This window comes from Aotus nancymaae, unplaced genomic scaffold, assembly GCF_030222135.1.
Source record: "Aotus nancymaae isolate 86718 unplaced genomic scaffold, 86718_ANA_hifiasm-v0.15.2.pri h1tg000069l, whole genome shotgun sequence".
NCBI classification, from domain to species: domain Eukaryota; kingdom Metazoa; phylum Chordata; class Mammalia; order Primates; family Aotidae; genus Aotus; species Aotus nancymaae.
This window is the reverse complement of record NW_026988484.1, coordinates 2,514,950-2,536,805: the sequence shown is the minus strand read 5'-3', so window position 1 is coordinate 2,536,805 and position 21,856 is coordinate 2,514,950. Positions and strand designations below refer to the sequence as shown.

General features: G+C 47.8%; 2 protein-coding genes across 7 annotated transcripts in view; one reads left to right on the top strand and one right to left on the bottom strand.

Annotated features, from left to right (window-relative positions):
• Window positions 1-128: 128 nt before the first annotated feature.
• Window positions 129-11,206, top strand: ZNF132 (zinc finger protein 132). 3 transcript variants are annotated; one of them, XM_012473221.2, is made up of 4 exons: window positions 129-144; window positions 256-525; window positions 2,752-2,920; window positions 5,077-11,206. In XM_012473221.2, the coding sequence occupies exons 2-4, from the start codon at window positions 463-465 to the stop codon at window positions 6,960-6,962; spliced, it is 2,118 nt and encodes a 705-aa protein (XP_012328644.1). In that variant the 5' UTR covers window positions 129-144; window positions 256-462; the 3' UTR covers window positions 6,963-11,206. The 3 variants fall into 3 exon arrangements, with proteins under 3 accessions (XP_012328644.1, XP_012328645.1, XP_064223492.1); XM_012473222.2 differs by lacking the exon at window positions 256-525 and having other exon boundaries at window positions 136-255; XM_064367422.1 differs by having other exon boundaries at window positions 136-525.
• The window catches only part of ZNF584 (zinc finger protein 584), a 26,183-nt gene continuing 14,957 nt past the window's right edge, over window positions 10,631-21,856 (bottom strand). For 2 of the 4 annotated variants that reach the window (XR_010339077.1, XR_010339079.1), the window contains 3 exons: window positions 19,380-19,510; window positions 14,882-14,962; window positions 10,631-11,243 (listed from right to left, as the gene is read on the bottom strand). The gene's annotated coding sequence lies outside the window, so the exon portion shown is untranslated. Of the gene's footprint in view, window positions 11,244-14,881; window positions 14,963-19,379; window positions 19,511-20,400; window positions 21,315-21,414; window positions 21,478-21,856 lie in introns of those variants that run through there. The other 2 variants (XR_010339078.1, XR_010339082.1) reach the window with 2 other exon arrangements.

Genomic DNA, 21,856 nt, shown 5'->3' with positions numbered 1-21,856 from the left:
CCTTGGCAACGACATAGACGCAGCGTGACGTCATAGTCGGCAGCGTGCCCAGAGCCAATGAAGGCTCCGACGAGGGGCGAGGCCGAGCAGGTATTGAGGGGCGGGACTTCCGGCGCCTCCATCGTGGTGCTAAGTTTGCCGCTGGTGGGTTGGGCTGCAGCAGGACTGTGGAGCTGGACGAGGGCGCGGGGACCGTCACCGCGCCTGCGCACACACCCTAACCCCCGGCTAATGAGTCTGCTTTTCTGAACCAAGGTGATCCCGAAAGCTGGAGCCAGCGCCACGGGTCTCTGGAGTCTCCTTACCCAACTTTGGTTTCTGCGGTGCCCGGAGGCGGCTCCCTGTTCCTTGCGCGCGTTTTGTTATCTAGGAAGACAGGCCCCGAGTGCGACCGTCAGCCAATGTTCGCGCCACCCAGTGGAGGTGTGAGGGTTCGGCTGAGCTAGCCTGGCACCTCCTGTTATGGCACTGCCCAGCCCACAGGTTCCAATGGGGTTGCCAGCGTCGCTGATGGGCCCGGCGCGGGTGAGTGGAGTGTGCCCCGGGCCCTCACCGCTGGGATTCCGGCACTCAGGATCCTGAAGCCCAGATATAGGGGATGTTGGTGTCCTGGGACTCTTGGCTGTGTCCTGTCCTCACACATGGGTCTTGGGCCCTGCCCTGGCAGTCACTTACCCTTGCCATCCTGAATCCAGGGCAGGGGGTTATATCGAGGGATTCCCATTTCTGGAATCCTATGGAATGAAATCTGGAAGGCTGTCCCAGGCACAGGGACCCAGCATGTGTGCCTTGCGTAGTGGTGATGACATGGAAGCATTCCAGGGACTGCAGGTCTGCATTTAGTCTGGTGGAAACAGAGCACATAAACCACACTTAGGCCTGGAATGGCAGCCTGAGGAGCTGGGCCTCTATTCTGATGGTGGTGATAACCACGGAAGGTTTGGAGCAGAGGAAGGAGGTGCTCTGACTCCAGTCTTAACAGACTCCCTATAGATGCCTAGTGGAGAGCAGACTGGAGGGATGGTGAGGGTGGAGCAGGAAGGCCAGTGAGGGGCTGATAGACATGGTCCAGATGTGTGCTTTGGGTAGCTGGACAGAAGGGTACTTGTGGAGGTAGGACAAATGGTTGGCTTCTGAATCTGCCCAAACTGGGCCATAGATTACCTGATGTGGGACAGTGAAAGAAAGTGAGATGTTAAGATTGACCTTAGGCTGGGCGCAGTGGTATATGCCTGTAATCCCAGCACTTTGGGAGGCTGAGGCAGGCAGATCACTTGAGGTCAAGAGTTCAAGACCAGCCTGGCCAACATGGCGAAACCCCATCTCTGCTAAAAATACAAAAAAATTAGCTGGGGCATGGTAGCATGCACCTGTAATCCCGGCAACTTGGGAGGCTGAGGCAGAAGAATTGTTTGAATCCGGGAGATGGAAGTTGAAGTGAGCTGAGATTAGGCCACTGCACTCCAGCCTGAGTGACAGAGCGAGACTCTGTCTTTAAAAAAAAAATGACGTTAGATCTTTCAGATGTGGAAGTTTGTGTGAGGAGTAGATTGCAGGGAGAAGATCAAAGAGTTGGATTTTGGCCATGTTGTATTTGAGATGTCCCAGAGACTGCCAAACTGAGGTGCCAAGTGGACCTCTAAACGTGCAATTATGAAATTATGTCGGGTTTAGGCTGGAAACATCCAACGGACGGATGCTTGTGTGTGGACACTGCATGCAATTGTTGGTTGGGTTTAAGATAGTGGCCAAGCCTGAGCAGAGAGTAGGTCTAGGACAAAAATGAAGCATAGCAATAGAAGCATGAGAGCTGGGCTTTGGTTTAGGTTGACTTACCTCTCTACAGCTCAGTACGTTTTTGTGGCCATCCTTTTTATGGTAAGGGCACGTTATCTCCTCTTAAGTGGGGTTCTGGGGTTTTTTGTTAGGCTGGTGGAGTGGCAAGATCAGAAAGGGTCAGCCTAAGCTGAGTCCCCAAGCCAAGGTGGGGCCAGTGAGTCTTGGATTTGAGTGTTAGGAATAGCAAAGACAGCTATGACTAGGAAGGAGACAAAACATACAACGGCAACGATGTAAGAGGGAAAAGATATTTGAGATCTGCTTTTGATTCTGGGCAGCTGATGGTTGAAGGAACAGGGCAAGGAGGGGAGGCATTGACTTCAGGGCTATGGCTGCCTCTGGCAGTGGAGTATTTGGAGCTCTGTAGCTGGCTTGGACCAGGATTGGATCCTGGTTGCGTCTGTCAGGAATTCTATGCACATGGTGAGATGCTAGGGAGAAGCCTACAGTGTGGACAGGGAGGGGATGGAAACATAAGAATTGTCTGGTCTGAGGAGTGACATGTAAAGGTGAGGGAATGTGAACCATTGGGCCCATGGCCCTGGTACAAGAGGCATAAAGAGAAAGGAAAGCCCAGATTTTCTTGTTTGGGAGGTATGAGCCAGAAGACACAAGGAAAATTGGCCAGCAGGAGGGAGGAGGCAGCATCCATCTGCCCATCGGCCTATTGCTTCTCTAGGTTGGGTTGTCCTGGATACAGTGACCAGTGGGACTACTAGGAGAGAGAGGGGCACCATTAAGTCCAGGGCATGTTAAGTGGGGCTCTGAGGAAGAAGATAAGCTGTGGGTGAGTAGTAGACGGACTGAGAGAATCATAAGAAAAAGAGATGTCAGTGGTAGATGTGTCAGAATTCTGAGTCACATGGCAAGGGCCTACATATTTCCATTTGATCATTTGTGTTTCTTTTTCAGCATACCTGTTGGCCCTGTGGCTCAGCTGTCCCCTCATTGAAGAGCCTGGTAATCTTTGAAGATGTGGCTGTATATTTCTCCCAGGAGGAGTGGGGGCTCCTTAATGCAGCCCAGAGGCACCTGTACCACAATGTGATGGTGGAAAACTTTGAGCTCATTACCTCACTTGGTAATGCCCTGCCCCAGCATGTTGGTGACCAGCTTATGCCCTGTGTCTCTTCCCCATAGAAAGTTCTGTTCATGCCAAAGCCAGATCATGGGTACTGCTTCCTTCTCAGGTTTCCTGTTTTTTTTTTTTTTTTTTGGAGACGGAGTTTCGCTCTTGTTACCCAGGCTGGAGTGCGATGGCGCGATCTCGGCTCACCGCAACCTCCGCCTCCTGGGTTCAGGCAATTCTCCTGCCTCAGCCTCCTGAGTAGCTGGGATTACAGGCATGCGCCACCATGCCGAGCTAATTTTTTGTATTTTTAGTAGAGACGGGGTTTCACCATGTTGACCAGGATGGTCTCAATCTCTTGACCTCGTGATCCACCTGCCTCAGCCTCCCAAAGTGCTAGGATTACAGGCGTGAGCCACCGCGCCCGGCCAGGTTTCCTGTTTTAAGTGCTGGGGTGCTGAGACTCTGCTGTGTGTACTTCCCCTGTCTCTCTTCTGAGCAGCCTCATGAACTTTCCTAGTAGCTGTTGCCCAGGAGCCTTGTGGAGGCAAAGGTTGGGGATCAGACATCTCCAGTCTACCTAACAGATCCCACTGAACTTCACCAATCCCTGGTTTGGTTACCTAGTATGAGGCCATGCCCAGATTCTGTTTCTTTCCCTAGTGAGATATTTTTTTAAAAACAGCTTTATTAAGATAAGCCATACAATTCACTTTTTTTTTTTTGACACAAAGTCTTGCTGTGTCTCCAGGCTGGAGTGCAGTGGTGTGATCTTGGCTCACTGCAACCTCTGCCTCCTGGGTTCAAGTGATTTTCCTGCCTCAGCCTGCTGAGTACCTGGGAGTACAGGCGCCCACCACCACGCCTAGCTAATTGTATTTTTAGTAGAGACGGAGTTTCACCATATTGGCCAGGCTGGTCTCAAACTCCTGACTGCATGATCCACTTGCTTCAGCCTCCCAAAGTGTTGGGATTACAGGCGTGAGCCACCGTGTCTAGACACTATTCACCCTTTAAAGTATACAGGTTAGTCCAAAAAAAAAAAAAAAAAGTATAAGTTTAGTGGTTTTTATATGTTTTTGCATGGTATAATCATTGCTATAATGTAATTTTAGCATGTTTTCATCACCTAAAGAGAAATTTTACGTCTCATTAGCAGTCCCATTAGCTGTCACTCCCCATCTTCCCTTATCCCTTATTTCCCCCTGGTCCAGGCAACCATGAATCTGCTTCTTGACTATATGGACTTACCTTTCCTAACTATTTTATAGAAATTGACTCTTACCATGTGTTTTTCTGTGACTGGCTTTCTCTTAACATGTTTTTGAAGTTCATCAATGTCGTAGCATGTATCAATATTTCATTCTTTTTTACAGCCAAATATTCCAGTGTATTGATAGACTACAGTTTGTTTATCCATTTATCAGTTGATGAGAATTTGGCTTGTTTCCATTTTTTTAGGTTTCAGAAAAAATGCTGCTATAGAAGCTGAGTGAGGTGCCTATAATCCAGCTACTCAGGAGGCTGAGGCAGGAGGATAACTTGAGCTCAGAAGTTTGAGACCAATCTGGGCGACACAGCAAGACCCCATCTCAGTTTTTAAAAACATACTGCCATGAATGGTTTTGTACACATTTTTGTGTAGATAAGCTTTTAGTTCTCTTGTGTAGCTCTGTAGGAGCAGACTTGCCAAACTGTTTCCCAAATTGGCTGCCCCATTTTACATTCCTATCTGCAGTGAATAAGTGCTCCAGTTTTTCTACTTCATCTTCATTTGTTGCTGTTATTATAGCTATGCTAGTGGGTGTGAAGTTGTATCTCACTGTGGTTTTGGTTTGCATACTCCTAATGATTAAGGATGCTGAACTTCTTTTCAAATGCTTATTGATCATTTATGTATATATCTTCTTTTAGAGAAATGTCTATTTAAGTCCTTTGACCCATTTCTGTGTCCTTACCCTAGTGAGGTCTCCCTTATTCTACTGCTTGGCTGGTCCCTATCCTGCATAGTAATGGGCCCTTCTTCACCCTGATGATGGTCCTGTTGGCCTGTCAACAATCCCTGGGACCTCTTCTTGGGTGTGAATTCCTGGGTAACACATTTCTAATGAAGGCATCCATTACCACCAAGTGGAATACCTAGTTAACTGGCATTTCTCTACTTTCAGGTTGCTGGCATGGAGTAGAGGGTGAGGAGCCCCATCCCAAGAAGAATGCTTCTGTAGAAGAGGTGTTACAGGTCAGGATTGCAAATGCAGATCCCTCCACCCAGAAGCCTAACCCCTGTGACATGTGTGGGCCATTCTTGAAAGACATTTTGCACCTGGCTGAGCATCAGGGAACATACTCTGAGGAGAAACCCTACTCATGTGGAGCATGTGGGAGACAGTTTTGGTTGAGTGCAGACCTTCACCAGCAGCAGAAGTATAGTAGAGGGAAGCCCTTCAGATGGTGTAAGGACAGGGATGCACTTATGAAGAGCTCTGAAGTCCACCTGTCAGAGAACGCCTTGACTTGCAGGGAAGGTGGGAAGGCCATCCTGGACAGGCATGACCTCCTCCAGCTTCAAGCTGTTGACAGCGGGAGGAAGCCATATTCCAATCTTAGGCAGATTCCAGAAGTCTGTACCACACAGAAACTCTTCAAGTGCAGCGACTGTGGAAAAGCCTTCCTGAAAAGCTCCACTCTCCTCAACCATTTGAGAACTCACTCTGAAGAGATAACATTTAGATGCCCAACGGGTGGAAATTTCTTAGAGGAGAAATCAACCCTTGGTAATCAAAAACTTCACACTGGGGAAAAATCTCATGTGTGCAAGGAGTGTGGAAAGGCCTTTAGTCACCCATCTAAGCTGAGGAAGCACCAGAAATTTCACACAAAAGTAAAATATGAGTGCACTGAATGTGCAAAAACCTTCAACCACAAACTGACATTTGTTCATCATCAGAGAATTCACCCAGGAGAAAGATATTATGAGTGCAGTGAATGTGGGAAAGCCTTCAATAACAGATCACACCTCATTCGACATGAGAAAGTTCACACCGGAGAAAGGCCTTTTGAGTGCCTGAAATGTGGAAGAGCCTTCAGCCAAAGCTCCAATTTCCTTCGGCACCAGAAAGTTCACACCCAGGTAAGGCCTTATGAGTGCAATCAATGTGGTAAATCCTTCAGCCGAAGCTCTGCTCTCATTCAGCACTGGAGAGTTCACACTGGAGAAAGACCATATGAATGCAGTGAATGTGGAAGAGCTTTTAATAATAACTCCAACCTTGCTCAGCACCAGAAAGTTCACACTGGAGAACGGCCTTTTGAATGCAGTGAATGTGGAAGAGACTTCAGCCAAAGCTCCCATCTCCTTCGACATCAGAAAGTTCACACTGGAGAACGGCCTTTTGAATGCAGCGAATGCGGTAAAGCCTTCGGCAATAGCTCCACCCTCATCCAGCACCAGAAAGTACATACTGGGCAAAGGCCTTATGAGTGCAGCGAATGTAGGAAATCCTTCAGCCGCAGCTCCAGCCTGATTCAGCACTGGAGAATTCACACTGGAGAAAGGCCTTATGAATGTAGTGAGTGTGGGAAAGCCTTCACTCACAGTTCCAGTCTCATTGAACACTGGAGAGTTCACACAAAAGAAAAGCCTTATGAGTGCAATGAATGTGGGAAATTCTTTAGCCAAAACTCCATTCTCATTAAGCATCAGAAAGTTCACACTGGAGAAAAGCCTTATAAGTGCAGTGAATGTGGCAAATTCTTTAGCCGAAAATCTAGTCTTATTTGTCACTGGAGAGTTCACACTGGAGAAAGGCCTTATGAATGCAGTGAATGTGGAAGAGCCTTCAGCAGTAACTCCCACCTGGTTCGTCATCAGAGAGTTCACACAAAAGAAAGGCCCTATGAGTGCATTCAGTGTGGAAAAGCCTTTAGTGAAAGATCTACACTTGTTCGGCACCAGAAAGCTCATACCAGAGAAAGGATTTATGAGTGTAGCCAGTGTGGGAAGGTCTTCAGCCATCTTTGTAACCTTGCTCAGCATAGAAAGATTCATACCTGAGTGGAGCCTTATGGGAGTGGTCTTTGTGAGAAAATCTTCAGCCAAGTCAGACTTCATGCAGTAGGATCCCCATATTAGAATTTACCTACATGTACTCCTAATGTGGAAAAGCATTTAGAAGCTACTCTGTTTTCACCAGCCCAGAAAACTCTGCAGGGCCCATGGAGCATAAGGCAGAAGCCATAGCCACTTTCCATCTCTCCTGGATCCAAAAATTTGCAGCAATCCTGTCCTCATGAATAGAGAAAACAGTTCACTGAGCCTCCCTTACCCTGTCCTGTAGGGATTCAGGACCATCCTCAGCTCATTGGAATGGTTTAATTCCCATTGCCTCTGAGAGGGTTAGGCAGTGAACTGAACCCATGGTGATCAAGGGGCCTTGAGGGAAATCTAATTTGAGCTCAGGAAGAAATCAAGTCTGTGTTTAACCCCTAAGATGTGTCCATTGAGACCACAAATCACCCTCCACCGGAATAACCTACCTTGTCTGCATTATACTGTGTGATAATAAAGACCTTATTGATGAGGTCACCTTTTAGTCTTAGGGATTCTGTTGGAGTAGGTTGAGAAACTGAATGGATAGAGTGGGGGCACGAAATCTGCCTAAGGGCACAGTAGAAGAACAGGCAGTTGCTCTGTCCTGTTGTAGCCTACTTCACATTACTATGTGAAGGACTGGGAAAGACTCAAAGGCTCTGGACTGAACATAGTGGCCTATGTTTCAGAATTACCTTAGGACCCAGAGCTTACCCTGAGGAAAAATAAATTAGTCTACAACACTAAAATAGTCACAGGGTCACCAAGGCAAAACCTAGAGGGAAAAAAAAATTAAAAATGGAAGGAAAAAAAAAAACCTAGAGGGGCGCCCAGGGAGTACTCCCATGTTCATAGAGAAACACTGGATGTGAGGTAATAAATAAGGATTTGGGGAGACTGTGGTAAACTGGGGCACATGCTATCCTGGACAAAGGAGTAGCCATAGTTCCCCATCAACTGTGACTGCAGGGTGAGGGTGTGCAGAACAACTCCAGAGCTGCAGACCTTCATATTTGCCATGTTAAAGTTTTTGCCACAGTTAAAACAGATAAATGCAATTTTGTGTGCATTCACTTCACTTCTCTTGCACTGTATCTTGGCACTCATCACTCCCCAGGTGGGAACTGAGGACTGAAAAAAGCAACAGCCTATAGTCCAGGAAAGTGGTTTTTATACTCTGGCCAGGGTTTCTGGTCAATAACACACACTTCGGGGCCTGGTGCAGTGGCTCAAGCCTGTAATCCCAGCACTTTGGGAGGCCAAGGTGGGTGGATCACGAGGTCAAGAGATCGAGACCATCCTGGTCAACATGGTGAAAGCCCGTCTCTACTAAAAATACAAAAAATTAGCTGGGCATAGTGGTGCGTGCCTGTAATCCCAGCTAGTCAGGAGGCTGAGGCAGGAGAATTGCCTGAACCCAGGAGGCGGAGGTTGCGGTGAGCTGAGATCGCGCCATTGCACTCCAGCCTGGGTAACAAGAGCGAAACTCCGTCTCAAAAAAAAAAAAAAAAACACTTCATGGCTTCACAGTCTTGCTGGCCAACAGAGTGGGCAAAGGCAGAGGGGAGTATTTAACACAGTTGACAGATCTGGTATTTTAGAAAAAGCTTGAGATCCAGAACCTTGTAGAATATGGTGCTTGGCACCTATTTTTCAAAGCTTATTTACCATGTAATTTCAGCATAATCTACATGTGAGCTGTTGCTGTTTCCCTGACCTCCCTCATACAAGGAAGTACTCATGAGAGCATTAGCTGGGATGTGAATAGGAGTCCCCATAAAGAGAGGTCTGGCCAGGTGGAGTGGTGCACACCTATAGTCCCAGCCACTTGAGAGGCTGAGGCAGGAGGATCTCTTGAACGCAGGAGTTTGAGTCCACCTGGGCAACATAGCAAGGCCCTATCTCTAAAACAGAAAAGAGGGCTAGGTGCAGTGGCTCAAGCCTGTAATCCCAGCACTTTGGGAGGCTGAGGTGGGCAGATCATGAGGTCAGGAGATCGAGACCATCCTGGCCAACATGGTGAAACCCCATCTCTACTAAAAATACAAAAAACAAAATTAGCTGGGTGTGGTGGTGCACACCTGTAGTCCCAGCTACTCGGGAGGCTGAGGCAGGAGAATTGCTTGAACCCAGGAGGCAGAGACTGCAGTGAGCCGAGATCGTGCCACTGCACTACAGCCTGGGAGACAGTGTGAGACTCCGTCTCAAAAAAAAAAAACAAAGCAGGCCGGGCGCGGTGGCTCACACCTGTAATCCCAGCACTTTGGGAGGCCGAGATGGGTGGATCACGAGGTCAAGAGATCGAGACCATCCTGGTCAACATGGTGAAACCCCGTCTCTACTAAAAATACAAAAAATTAGCTGGGCATAGTGGCGCGTGCCTGTAATCCCAGCTACTCGGGAGGCTGAGGCAGGAGAATTGCCTGAACCCAGGAGGCACAGGTTGCAGTAAGCTGAGATCGCGCCATTGCACTCCAGCCTGGGTAACAAGAGCGAAACTCTGTCTCAAAAAAAAAAAGCAAAGAGTGGCCTGGGCTCACATCATTGAACAACAGTTTCAGTAGCCAATGCTGCTGCCAATCTGTCCTAGATTCCTCTCTGTTCTCCCTGCCCATGTGAATGTCACTTAACAGGCTCAGCAGTGGGGTATGTCACAGGGCCAGTACTCCATGACTGGTCATTCCTCACCCTGACCATGGCACCCTTAGCCTGCCAAAGATTGTACTCCTGGCTGAATGTTAGGAAGGATACTCCAGATAGAAACCCCACACAGGAGTGGATCAAACCTTCACCAACAACATTAATGGTGGAGACCACCTTTTAAGATGTGACGCGACTCACAGTCTCATTTGTAAAGAGCATTGTTCATGCACGGCAGAATTCATAAGTGAGAGGACTCTAGGGCCAGGCACTTGTGAAGACTTTCCAGGGTAACTACCCCCTTTCCAGCACTGGAGTACCAGAATAATGAGCTCAAAAGAGAATGTGGAAACACCTTCCTTTCTCCATCACCAGAGCACCCAAGGCACAGGGAAGCCATGAAGAGCTGAGTAGGAAGATGTTGCCACACAGCTCCAACATCAGTTAACACTGGGCAGGCCATGAGAGAGAGAAGCCCTTCAAGAGCATTGGCTATGGGAAGGCCCTCATGAAGACTTTAGCCCTCTTCAACCACCTAAGAGCCCACACTGAAGAGAGACTCTTGAAACACTTGGTATGAAGAAAGACACTCAAGAAGAAATCAATCCTTATCTATAACCAAAAAATTCACATGAGACAAAACCCCTGCATGCAAGGAATACAGGAGGGTCTTCAGTCACCTCTCCTATATGAGAGAGCAATATAAAGTTCCTATGGGAAAAAGGCCTTACACGTGCAGTGAAGGAATACAGGAGGGTCTTCAGTCACCTCTCCTATGTGAGAAAGTGTAAGGGTTAACTAGATTGTTTATGAAGTCTTATACAGACTCCACATAATCTTCATTTCCTTGTATAAGTTGAGAGCATTCGGTGCACAGAGTGAGCTCAACTCACCTTGAACCCGGATCTGGGAACCTGGCCAGTTCCCGTGGTCCACTTTTTAATAAGCAATTCAAGGACGCAGTTGCGTAATGAAGATGGAGTCAGCATATCTTAAACTGTAAATAAACTTCTTTCTTTAGCACAGTATAAAAGAAATGAATTTTTTTTTTAGTACAGTATAAAGATAGTCCAGTGTTAATACAGTATAAAGAAGACAGTTTAGCGTTATGAAGAGAGAGAGAGAACAGTCTAGTGTTACGTTACGGAAAAGGGCTTATTACTAAGAGTCGACAGAAGGCTTGGCCTTGCAGTTACCCGTGCTGATTTCTTTGCCGGACACCCGTGCTGATCTTTGTTGCCGGACGCCTGTGCTGATCTTTGCCGGTGTATACCCGTGCTGATTTCTTTCCGGTGTATACCCGTGCTGATTCCTTTCTGATTTCTTTGCCGGACACCCGTGCTGATCTTTGTTGCCGGACGCCCGTGCTGATCTTTGCCGGTGTATACTCGTGCTGATTTCTTTCCGGTGTATGCCCGTGCTGATTCCTTTCTGATTTATTTGCCGGTGTTGCTGTGAGGCCTCCAGATTGACTTTGCGATTACCCGTGCTGATTTCTTTGCCGGTGTTGATGCAGATGGTAATGTAAATATATATATATATATTGTAAATAAATCTCTTTTTCTATATACTCTCGGCTGGTGTTTTTCCTCCCCACGAACCTGCCTGTTAAAACAAAACCAAGGTTGGTCTCTTTGGTATTTGTCTTGTACCAAAACAGAAAGCAATATAAAGTTCCTATGGGAAAAAGGCCTTACACGTGCCGTGAAGGAATACAGGAGGGTCTTCAGTCACCTCTCCTATATGAGAGAGCAACATGAAATTCCTATGGGAAAAAGGCCTTACACGTGCAGTGAAGGAATACAGGAGGGTCTTCAGTCACCTCTCCTATATGAGAGAGCAACATGAAGTTCCTATGGGAAAAAGGCATTACACGTGCCGTGAAGGAATACAGGAGGGTCTTCAGTCACCTCTCCTATATGAGAAAGCAACATGAAGTTCCTATGGGAAAAAGGCATTACACGTGCCGTGAAGGAATACAGGAGGGTCTTCAGTCACCTCTCCTATATGAGAAAGCAACATGAAGTTCCTATGGGAAAAAGGCCTTACACGTGCCGTGAAGGAATACAGGAGGGTCTTCAGTCACCTCTCCTATATGAGAGAGCAACATGAAGTTCCTATGGGAAAAAGGCCTTACACGTGCAGTGAAGGAATACAGGAGGGTCTTCAGTCACCTCTCCTATATGAGAGAGCAATATAAAGTTCCTATGGGAAAAAGGCCTTACACGTGCAGTGAAGGAATACAGGAGGGTCTTCAGTCACCTCTCCTATATGAGAAAGCAACATGAAGTTCCTATGGGAAAAAGGCCTTACATGTGCCGTGAAGGAATACAGGAGGGTCTTCAGTCACCTCTCCTATATGAGAAAGCAACATGAAGTTCCTATGGGAAAAAGGCCTTACACGTGCAGTGAAGGAATACAGGAGGGTCTTCAGTCACCTCTCCTATGTGAGAAAGCAACATGAAGTTCCTATGGGAAAAAGGCCTTACACGTGCCGTGAAGGAATACAGGAGGGTCTTCAGTCACCTCTCCTATATGAGAAAGCAACATGAAGTTCCTATGGGAAAAAGGCATTACACGTGCAGTGAAGGAATCCAGGAGGGTCTTCAGTCACCTCTCCTATATGAGAGAGCAACATGAAGTTCCTATGGGAAAAAGGCCTTACACGTGCCGTGAAGGAATACAGGAGGGTCTTCAGTCACCTCTCCTATATGAGAGAGCAATATAAAGTTCCTATGGGAAAAAGGTCTTACACGTGCAGTGAAGGAATACAGGAGGGTCTTCAGTCACCTCTCCTATATGAGAGAGCAACATGAAGTTCCTATGGGAAAAAGGCCTTACACGTGCCGTGAAGGAATACAGGAGGGTCTTCAGTCACCTCTCCTATATGAGAGAGCAACATGAAGTTCCTATGGGAAAAAGGCCTTACACGTGCCGTGAAGGAATACAGGAGGGTCTTCAGTCACCTCTCCTATATGAGAGAGCAATATAAAGTTCCTATGGGAAAAAGGCCTTACACGTGCAGTGAAGGAATACAGGAGGGTCTTCAGTCACCTCTCCTATATGAGAAAGCAACATGAAGTTCCTATGGGAAAAAGGCCTTACACGTGCAGTGAAGGAATACAGGAGGGTCTTCAGTCACCTCTCCTATATGAGAGAGCAACATGAAGTTCCTATGGGAAAAAGGTCTTACACGTGCCGTGAAGGAATACAGGAGGGTCTTCAGTCACCTCTCCTATATGAGAGAGCAACATGAAGTTCCTATGGGAAAAAGGCCTTACACGTGCCGTGAAGGAATACAGGAGGGTCTTCAGTCACCTCTCCTATATGAGAAAGCAACATAAAGTTCCTATGGGAAAAAGGCATTACACGTGCCGTGAAGGAATACAGGAGGGTCTTCAGTCACCTCTCCTATATGAGAGAGCAACATGAAGTTCCTATGGGAAAAAGGCCTTACACGTGCAGTGAAGGAATACAGGAGGGTCTTCAGTCACCTCTCCTATATGAGAAAGCAACATGAAGTTCCTATGGGAAAAAGGCCTTACACGTGCCGTGAAGGAATACAGGAGGGTCTTCAGTCACCTCTCCTATATGAGAGAGCAATATAAAGTTCCTATGGGAAAAAGGTCTTACACGTGCAGTGAAGGAATACAGGAGGGTCTTCAGTCACCTCTCCTATATGAGAGAGCAACATGAAGTTCCTATGGGAAAAAGGCCTTACACGTGCCGTGAAGGAATACAGGAGGGTCTTCAGTCACCTCTCCTATATGAGAGAGCAACATGAAGTTCCTATGGGAAAAAGGCCTTACACGTGCCGTGAAGGAATACAGGAGGGTCTTCAGTCACCTCTCCTATATGAGAGAGCAATATAAAGTTCCTATGGGAAAAAGGCCTTACACGTGCAGTGAAGGAATACAGGAGGGTCTTCAGTCACCTCTCCTATATGAGAAAGCAACATGAAGTTCCTATGGGAAAAAGGCCTTACACGTGCAGTGAAGGAATACAGGAGGGTCTTCAGTCACCTCTCCTATATGAGAGAGCAACATGAAGTTCCTATGGGAAAAAGGCCTTACACGTGCAGTGAAGGAATACAGGAGGGTCTTCAGTCACCTCTCCTATATGAGAGAGCAACATGAAGTTCCTATGGGAAAAAGGCCTTACACGTGCCGTGAAGGAATACAGGAGGGTCTTCAGTCACCTCTCCTATATGAGAAAGCAACATAAAGTTCCTATGGGAAAAAGGCATTACACGTGCCGTGAAGGAATACAGGAGGGTCTTCAGTCACCTCTCCTATATGAGAGAGCAACATGAAGTTCCTATGGGAAAAAGGCCTTACACGTGCCGTGAAGGAATACAGGAGGGTCTTCAGTCACCTCTCCTATATGAGAGAGCAACATGAAGTTCCTATGGGAAAAAGGCATTACACGTGCAGTGAAAATGGGAAAGCCTCCAGCTATAGACACCCCCTTCAGAGAATTCACAACAGAGTGATGGGAAACAAATGTGGGACAGCCACAGCTCTCAGAATCAGGCAGCACTGTATTACTGCTGCCTGAGAGGAACAAGTAACTAATTAATACAGAAAGGTTTCTCTTCACGGACTTGTTTTTGCTTGTACATGTGACACTTGGGAATGATTTGTTTAGTCTCAGTGACCCAGACCTGGATCTGCCTGTCTCTGAGATAATCAACGCCTTGATGGTTAGCCACTTGCCTCAGAGGTGGTGAGGTGAGTTTAAAGACTTTTTGCGGGGGGTACTAAGTGAGTGTCTGATTGGGCAGGAAGAGCTCTCAGTCCAGATTTGGTTGAATTTGCCTTGTTGCCCTAAGGCCTCCTGTGAAAGACTGACAGGCTCTGTGGACTGAATCTTGTAGTCTGGACACCAGGAGTCACCTGTGGGGCCAGACAGAGCTAGCTCTGAAAAATGGGGTGGTTTCTTTGAGAACCTCCACAGCAAAAGTTTGGTCCTCTGTTCCCAGTGCATGTCCTACTTTACCAGCTATGTGTCCCAGGACCTGCCCCTGGCTCATGACTCATGAAATACAGAACTCAGTAGGCAGGTATAACTGGTTCACATCTGCCAGGGCTATGTGGAAATTCTCATTGGTACAAAACTCTAGGTGTGGAGAAGACTGTAAACAAGAAGGGACATGTCTGTTCTAAAGGCACATTAGAAACTTCCAGTGACTATGGCCAAGTGACCTAAGGGTATACACAACTTCTCAGGACACGCAGACCTACCTGTCACTCATAACTGTTTTGTGGATTCCTGTGGACTCTCTGGGCTGTTCATCTCATGGCCATCACTGCACAGGTAGGAACCTCAAGACAGAGAAGACAGAAATCATGGTAGAGTGGCCTATGTGAGTAGCCAGGGTTTCTAGAGAGTCACATGGCCAGGGCCTTCATAACGCCACTTATGGCGGCCACCAAGCAGGTCTGCCCCTCTTAAGGGGTGGGGAAACAATATGGTGGTGTCTTCCTGGTTTTGCAACAAGAGCCAAATATTTGGATTTTTATGTGGCATCTGATTTCATAAACGGTGAAAATCATTTCCAAAAATATTTCAATACAAACTCAGTTCACCAAAACTGTAAGTTGGCTTTGTACATTTCCCTGGGTCCTCCTGAAGACTAGGGGAGAAAAGACCAGAAATCCTCTGACATGAGGCTCTTTGGCCTGTGGTGTCCATCCATACTATATGACAGATCAGAAGCCACTGCAGCTGCCACCTCTCTCGGAAGCCCCTGAGGGGATGGACAATGATAACTACATCATGAGCAGAAGCCACAACAGTTTGACAGTCAGCAGAGATTACAGCAGGGCTTCTCAAGTACTCAGCAGCACAGTGAGGTGTCTGGGGGATCCCTACCCTGCTCAGGCTTGCCTTCCTGAGTATAATGTCTCCAATATGGAAGACTCGTGTGGGATCAGAATTAAAGGCCAGCTGAGTCACATGGGGCTTCTAAGCAAATAAAGTTAGGGTAGACATGTCATCAGAGCGCAATCCTCTGTGTGAGTGGCCAAGATTAGATCTCATAAAGTGGTGCTGGGCATGATGGTAGCATGCCTGTTCCCAACTATTTGGGAGACTGAGGCAGGAGGATCACTGGATCCCAGGACTTAAAGACTGCCATGAGCTAGCTACGTTTGCACCACTGTACTCCAGCCTGAGCAACAGAATGAGAGCTTGTCTCTAAAAAAGGAAAAATAAAATGGTTATCAATACATGAATAGAGTCCTGTGTATTTCTGCTGAACCTGCCTTCTGATCTCCCACTGGGGCTCAGTGTACAGGAGCCAACCTGTTAGGGGAAGGGAGATGTTTGCCAACAATGCCAGAATCTTCCAGGCAAAGTCCTGATGGCTCTGACCTTTGAGCTGTGCGGTTACCAGCTTTCGGGGGATTCAGTGGTTTCACTGCTTTCAGACTATGCTCAACCCAAAAGGCAGCTGCCTTCAACCCGCTGACGCAGTACACCGTCTCCCTGTTAATTTACACTCGCGCCTTCCACCCGCTCATGCGGTACACCATCTCCCTGTTATTTTACACTCTTGTCTTCCACCCACTGATGCAGTACACCGTTATTTTACACTCCTCTCGTCTTCCACCCGCTGATGCAGTACACCGTCTCCCTGTTATTTTAAACTCTCGCCTTCCACCCGCTGATGCAGTACACCGTTATTTTACACTCCTCTCGTCTTCCACCCGCTGATGCAGTACACCGTCTCCCTGTTATTTTACACTCTCGTCTTCCACCCGCTGATGCAGTACACCGTCTCCCTGTTATTTTACACTCTCGCCTTCCACCCGCTGATGCAGTACACCGTTATTTTACACTCCTCTCGTCTTCCACCCGCTCATGCGGTACACCGTCTCCCTGTTATTTTACACTCCTCTCGTCTTCCACCCGCTGATGCAGTACACCGTTATTTTACACTCCTCTCGCCTTCCACCCGCTCATGCAGTACACCGTTATTTTACACTCCTCTCGTCTTCCACCCGCTGATGCAGTACACCGTCTCCCTGTTATTTTACACTCTCGCCTTTCACCCGCTGATGCAGTACACCGTTATTTTACACTCCTCTCGTCTTCCACCCGCTCATGCGGTACACCGTCTCCCTGTTATTTTACACTCCTCTCGTCTTCCACCCGCTGATGCAGTACACCGTTATTTTACACTCCTCTCGCCTTCCACCCGCTCATGCAGTACACCGTTATTTTACACTCCTCTCGTCTTCCACCCGCTGATGCAGTACACCGTTATTTTACACTCCTCTCGTCTTCCACCCGCTCATGCAGTACACCGTTATTTTACACTCCTCTCGTCTTCCACCCGCTGATGCAGTACACCGTCTCCCTGTTATTTTACACTCTCGCCTTCCACCCGCTGATGCAGTACACCGTTATTTTACACTCCTCTCGTCTTCCACCCGCTCATGCGGTACACCGTCTCCCTGTTATTTTACACTCCTCTCGTCTTCCACCCGCTGATGCAGTACACCGTCTCCCTGTTATTTTACACTCTCGTCTTCCACCCGCTGATGCAGTACACCGTCTCCCTGTTATTTTACACTCTCGTCTTCCACCCGCTGATGCAGTACACCGTTATTTTACACTCCTCTCGTCTTCCACCCACTCATGCAGTACACCGTTATTTTACACTCCTCTCGTCTTCCACCCGCTGATGCAGTACACCGTCTCCCTGTTATTTTACACTCTCGCCTTCCACCCGCTCATGCAGTACACCGTTATTTTACACTCCTCTCGCCTTCCACCCGCTCATGCAGTACACCGTTATTTTACACTCCTCTCGTCTTCCACCCGCTGATGCAGTACACCGTCTCCCTGTTATTTTACACTCTCGTCTTCCACCCGCTGATGCAGTACACCGTTATTTTACACTCCTCTCGCCTTCCACCCGCTCATGCAGTACACCGTTATTTTACACTCCTCTCGTCTTCCACCCGCTGATGCAGTACACCGTCTCCCTGTTATTTTACACTCTCGCCTTCCACCCGCTGATGCAGTACACCGTTATTTTACACTCCTCTCGTCTTCCACCCGCTCATGCGGTACACCGTCTCCCTGTTATTTTACACTCCTCTCGTCTTCCACCCGCTGATGCAGTACACCGTTATTTTACACTCCTCTCGTCTTCCACCCGCTGATGCAGTACACCGTTTCCCTGTTATTTTACACTCTCGCCTTCCATCCGCTGATGCAGTACACCGTCTCCCTGTTATTTTACACTCTCGCCTTCCACCCGCTGATGCAGTACACCGTTATTTTACACTCCTCTCGCCTTCCACCCGCTCATGCAGTACACCGTTATTTTACACTCCTCTCGTCTTCCACCCGCTGATGCAGTACACCGTCTCCCTGTTATTTTACACTCTCGCCTTCCACCCGCTCATGCAGTACACCGTTATTTTACACTCCTCTCGCCTTCCACCCGCTCATGCAGTACACCGTTATTTTACACTCCTCTCGTCTTCCACCCGCTGATGCAGTACACCGTCTCCCTGTTATTTTACACTCTCGCCTTCCACCCGCTGATGCAGTACACCGTCTCCCTGTTATTTTACACTCTCGCCTTCCACCCGCTGATGCAGTACACCGTTATTTTACACTCCTCTCGTCTTCCACCCGCTCATGCGGTACACCGTCTCCCTGTTATTTTACACTCCTCTCGTCTTCCACCCGCTGATGCAGTACACCGTTATTTTACACTCCTCTCGCCTTCCACCCGCTTTTGCAGTACACCGTTATTTTACACTCCTCTCGTCTTCCACCCGCTGATGCAGTACACCGTCTCCCTGTTATTTTACACTCTCGCCTTCCACCCGCTCATGCAGTACACCGTTATTTTACACTCCTCTCGCCTTCCACCCGCTCATGCAGTACACCGTTATTTTACACTCCTCTCGTCTTCCACCCGCTGATGCAGTACACCGTCTCCCTGTTATTTTACACTCTCGTCTTCCACCCGCTGATGCAGTACACCGTTATTTTACACTCCTCTCGCCTTCCACCCGTTCATGCAGTACACCGTTATTTTACACTCCTCTCGTCTTCCACCCGCTGATGCAGTACACCGTCTCCCTGTTATTTTACACTCTCGCCTTCCACCCGCTGATGCAGTACACCGTTATTTTACACTCCTCTCGTCTTCCACCCGCTCATGCGGTACACCGTCTCCCTGTTATTTTACACTCCTCTCGTCTTCCACCCGCTCATGCAGTACACCGTTATTTTACACTCCTCTCGTCTTCCACCCGCTGATGCAGTACACCGTCTCCCTGTTATTTTACACTCTCGTCTTCCACCCGCTGATGCAGTACACCGTCTCCCTGTTATTTTACACTCTCGCCTTCCACCCGCTCATGCAGTACACCGTTATTTTACACTCCTCTCGTCTTCCACCCGCTGATGCAGTACACCGTCTCCCTGTTATTTTACACTCTCGTCTTCCACCCGCTGATGCAGTACACCGTCTCCCTGTTATTTTACACTCTCGCCTTCCACCCGCTCATGCAGTACACCGTTATTTTACACTCCTCTCGTCTTCCACCCGCTCATGCAGTACACCGTCTCTCTGTTATTTTACACTCTGTTGTATCCAATGGTAGTCCTCTTCTGGGATCTACTGGGCAGTTCCTTTCCCCTGGGCCTTTGCTTGTGCCCCCCTACATCAGGGACTCCCCTGAAAGGCTTCTCACCCTCTCCCAGTCATACCTCCAGATCAGCTGCAGTCTCTCCTCCATGCTACTGTTCACATCTGTCTTCTCTTTGATGCCCATGTTGATTCCCTCATCTCCAACTCCCAAGCTTTGAGTGGATTATCCAGAATATGGCGGCTGTGAAATCTGAATAGTAGTAGATTAAGGTCAAGGGTGCCGAAACACTCAGTAACCCTTCCGGCTTGGTTCACCTTGGACCCCTACTGCTAATGAATTGTGTGATCTGGAACACAGACTCCTGAGCTTCAGTTGTCTCATCTATAAAATCCATGAAATCTGTGTTCACAGAGCCCACCAGAATTTCTGACAACACTAATGTAAAGCTCCTGACACAGAAAGCTCCCCAGCAATATGAAGCACTTTACACCTAGAGTGGGAATTACTACATTTACCTTAGGCCACACCCACTCACCAGTGCTTCAACCATCATACCCAAATGGCAGACAATGTTGTCCTACTACGTCATGCTCTCACCCTGGACCCCAATTTTGACATTTCCAGACTTGCCTCTTGTAAAACCCAGATCCTCTCCCCACCTAGCCTTCTTCTGACACTCAGAGCAGTCTAGCTTCAGTTGTGTGATGGGGGAGGCTCCATCTAACAACAAATGACTCAGAGCACCCAGTCTCCAGCTTCTCCAAAATGCCAAGGACTCATCTATCTTCAGACCTGGTAACCCTCAGGGAATCACTATACCCTCAATAGGTATGAAAATAGACACCACTGTGATTCAAGAAGGTGATCCCAGAAGGGAGCACAAGCAAAAATTTATAACCAGGAGATTTCAACACGGGAGGGTGAAAATCTAGAGGCAGGAAGAAAGGAGTAAACAGTAGAAACATCAGACCCAGTTCACCTGCCTTAAAATCCCAGCTCTCTTTCTTACTAGAGCCTATCTGCTATGTGACCTTTGTGTTAGGCCATTTTTGTGTTACTATAAAGAATTATTTTGGGCCGGGTACAGTGGCTCACGCCTGTAATCCCAGCACTTTGGGAGGCTGAAGCAGGTGGATCACCTGAGTTTGGGAGTTTGAGACCATCCTGGCCAGCATGGTGAAACTCCATTTCTACTAAAAATATACTAAATTAGCTTGATGTGGTGACGCGCGGCTGTAATCCCAGTTACTTGGGAGGCTGAGGCAGGAGACTCACTGGAACCCGGGAGGCAGAGGTTGCGGTGAGTCGAGATTCCGCCATTGCACTTTAGCCTGGGCAACAGAGCAAGACTCCATCGAGAAAGAAAGAAAGAAGAGAGAAAGACAGAGAGAGAAGGAAGGAAGAAGGGGAGGGGAGGGAAAAAGAAAGGAAGAAAAAGGAAGGAAAGAAAGAAGGAAAAGAAAGAAGGAGGGAGGGAAGGAAGGAGGAAGGGAGGCAGGGAGGGGAAAAGAAAAGAAATATTCCAGTCTAGATAGTTTATAAAGAAAAGAGGTTTGGCCGGGCGTGGTGGCTCACGTCTGTAATCCAAGCACTTGGGAGGCCAAGGCAGGCGGATCACCTGAGGTCGAGAGTTCAAGACCAGCCTGACCAACATGGTGAAACCCCGTCTTAAAAAAAAAAAAGAAAGAAAAGAGGTTTGGCCAGGTGTGGTGACTCAGGCCTGTAATCCCAACACTTTGGGAGGCGAAGGCAAGAGGATCACTTGAACCCACGAGTCTGAGACCAGCATGGGCAACACAGAAAGATCCCATCTTTTTTTTTTTTTTTTTTTTTTTTTGAGACAGTCTCACTCTGTCACCCAGGCTGGAGTACAGTGGCACAATCTTGGCTCACCACAACCTCTGCCTCTCTAGTTCAAGTGATTCCTCTGCCTCAGCCTCCCAAGTAGCTGGGATTACAGATGCCTGCCACCATACCTGGCCAATTTTTGTATTTTTAGTAGAGACGAGGTTTCGCCATGTTGGCCAGGCTGGTCTCGAACTCCTGACCTCAGGTGATCCACCTGCCTAGGCCTCCCAAAGTGTTGGGATTACAGGTATGAGCCACTGCACCCAGCCGTCAATTTTTTTTTAAAGGATGTTTAAATGACTCACGGTTCTTCAGGCTTTTACAGGAAACATGGTACTGGCATCTGCTGCTAGTGAGGCTTCAGGAAACTTACAATGACGGAAGGTGATGGGGAGCCAGCAGGTCATGTAACAAGAGTCGGAGCAAGAGAGAAAGGGTGGAGGGGCCACACTCTTTTAAATAACCAAATCGCATGTGAACTTAGAATGAGAACTCACTCATTATCATGAGGACAGCACCAAGCCATTCTGAGGGATCCACCCCCAAGACCTGAACACCTCCCACCAGGCCCAACCTCCAACATTACTTCTGTGTTCCAGTCTTCTTATTTGTACAATGGGAATAACAACGGTTCCCAACCCATACAGTTTTTTGTACTATTAAGTGCATTTCTACACACTAACTGCAAAGTATTAGCTCTTATTCACATAATGAACAATTTTGTAAGTGTAAATTCAATGCAAAGGA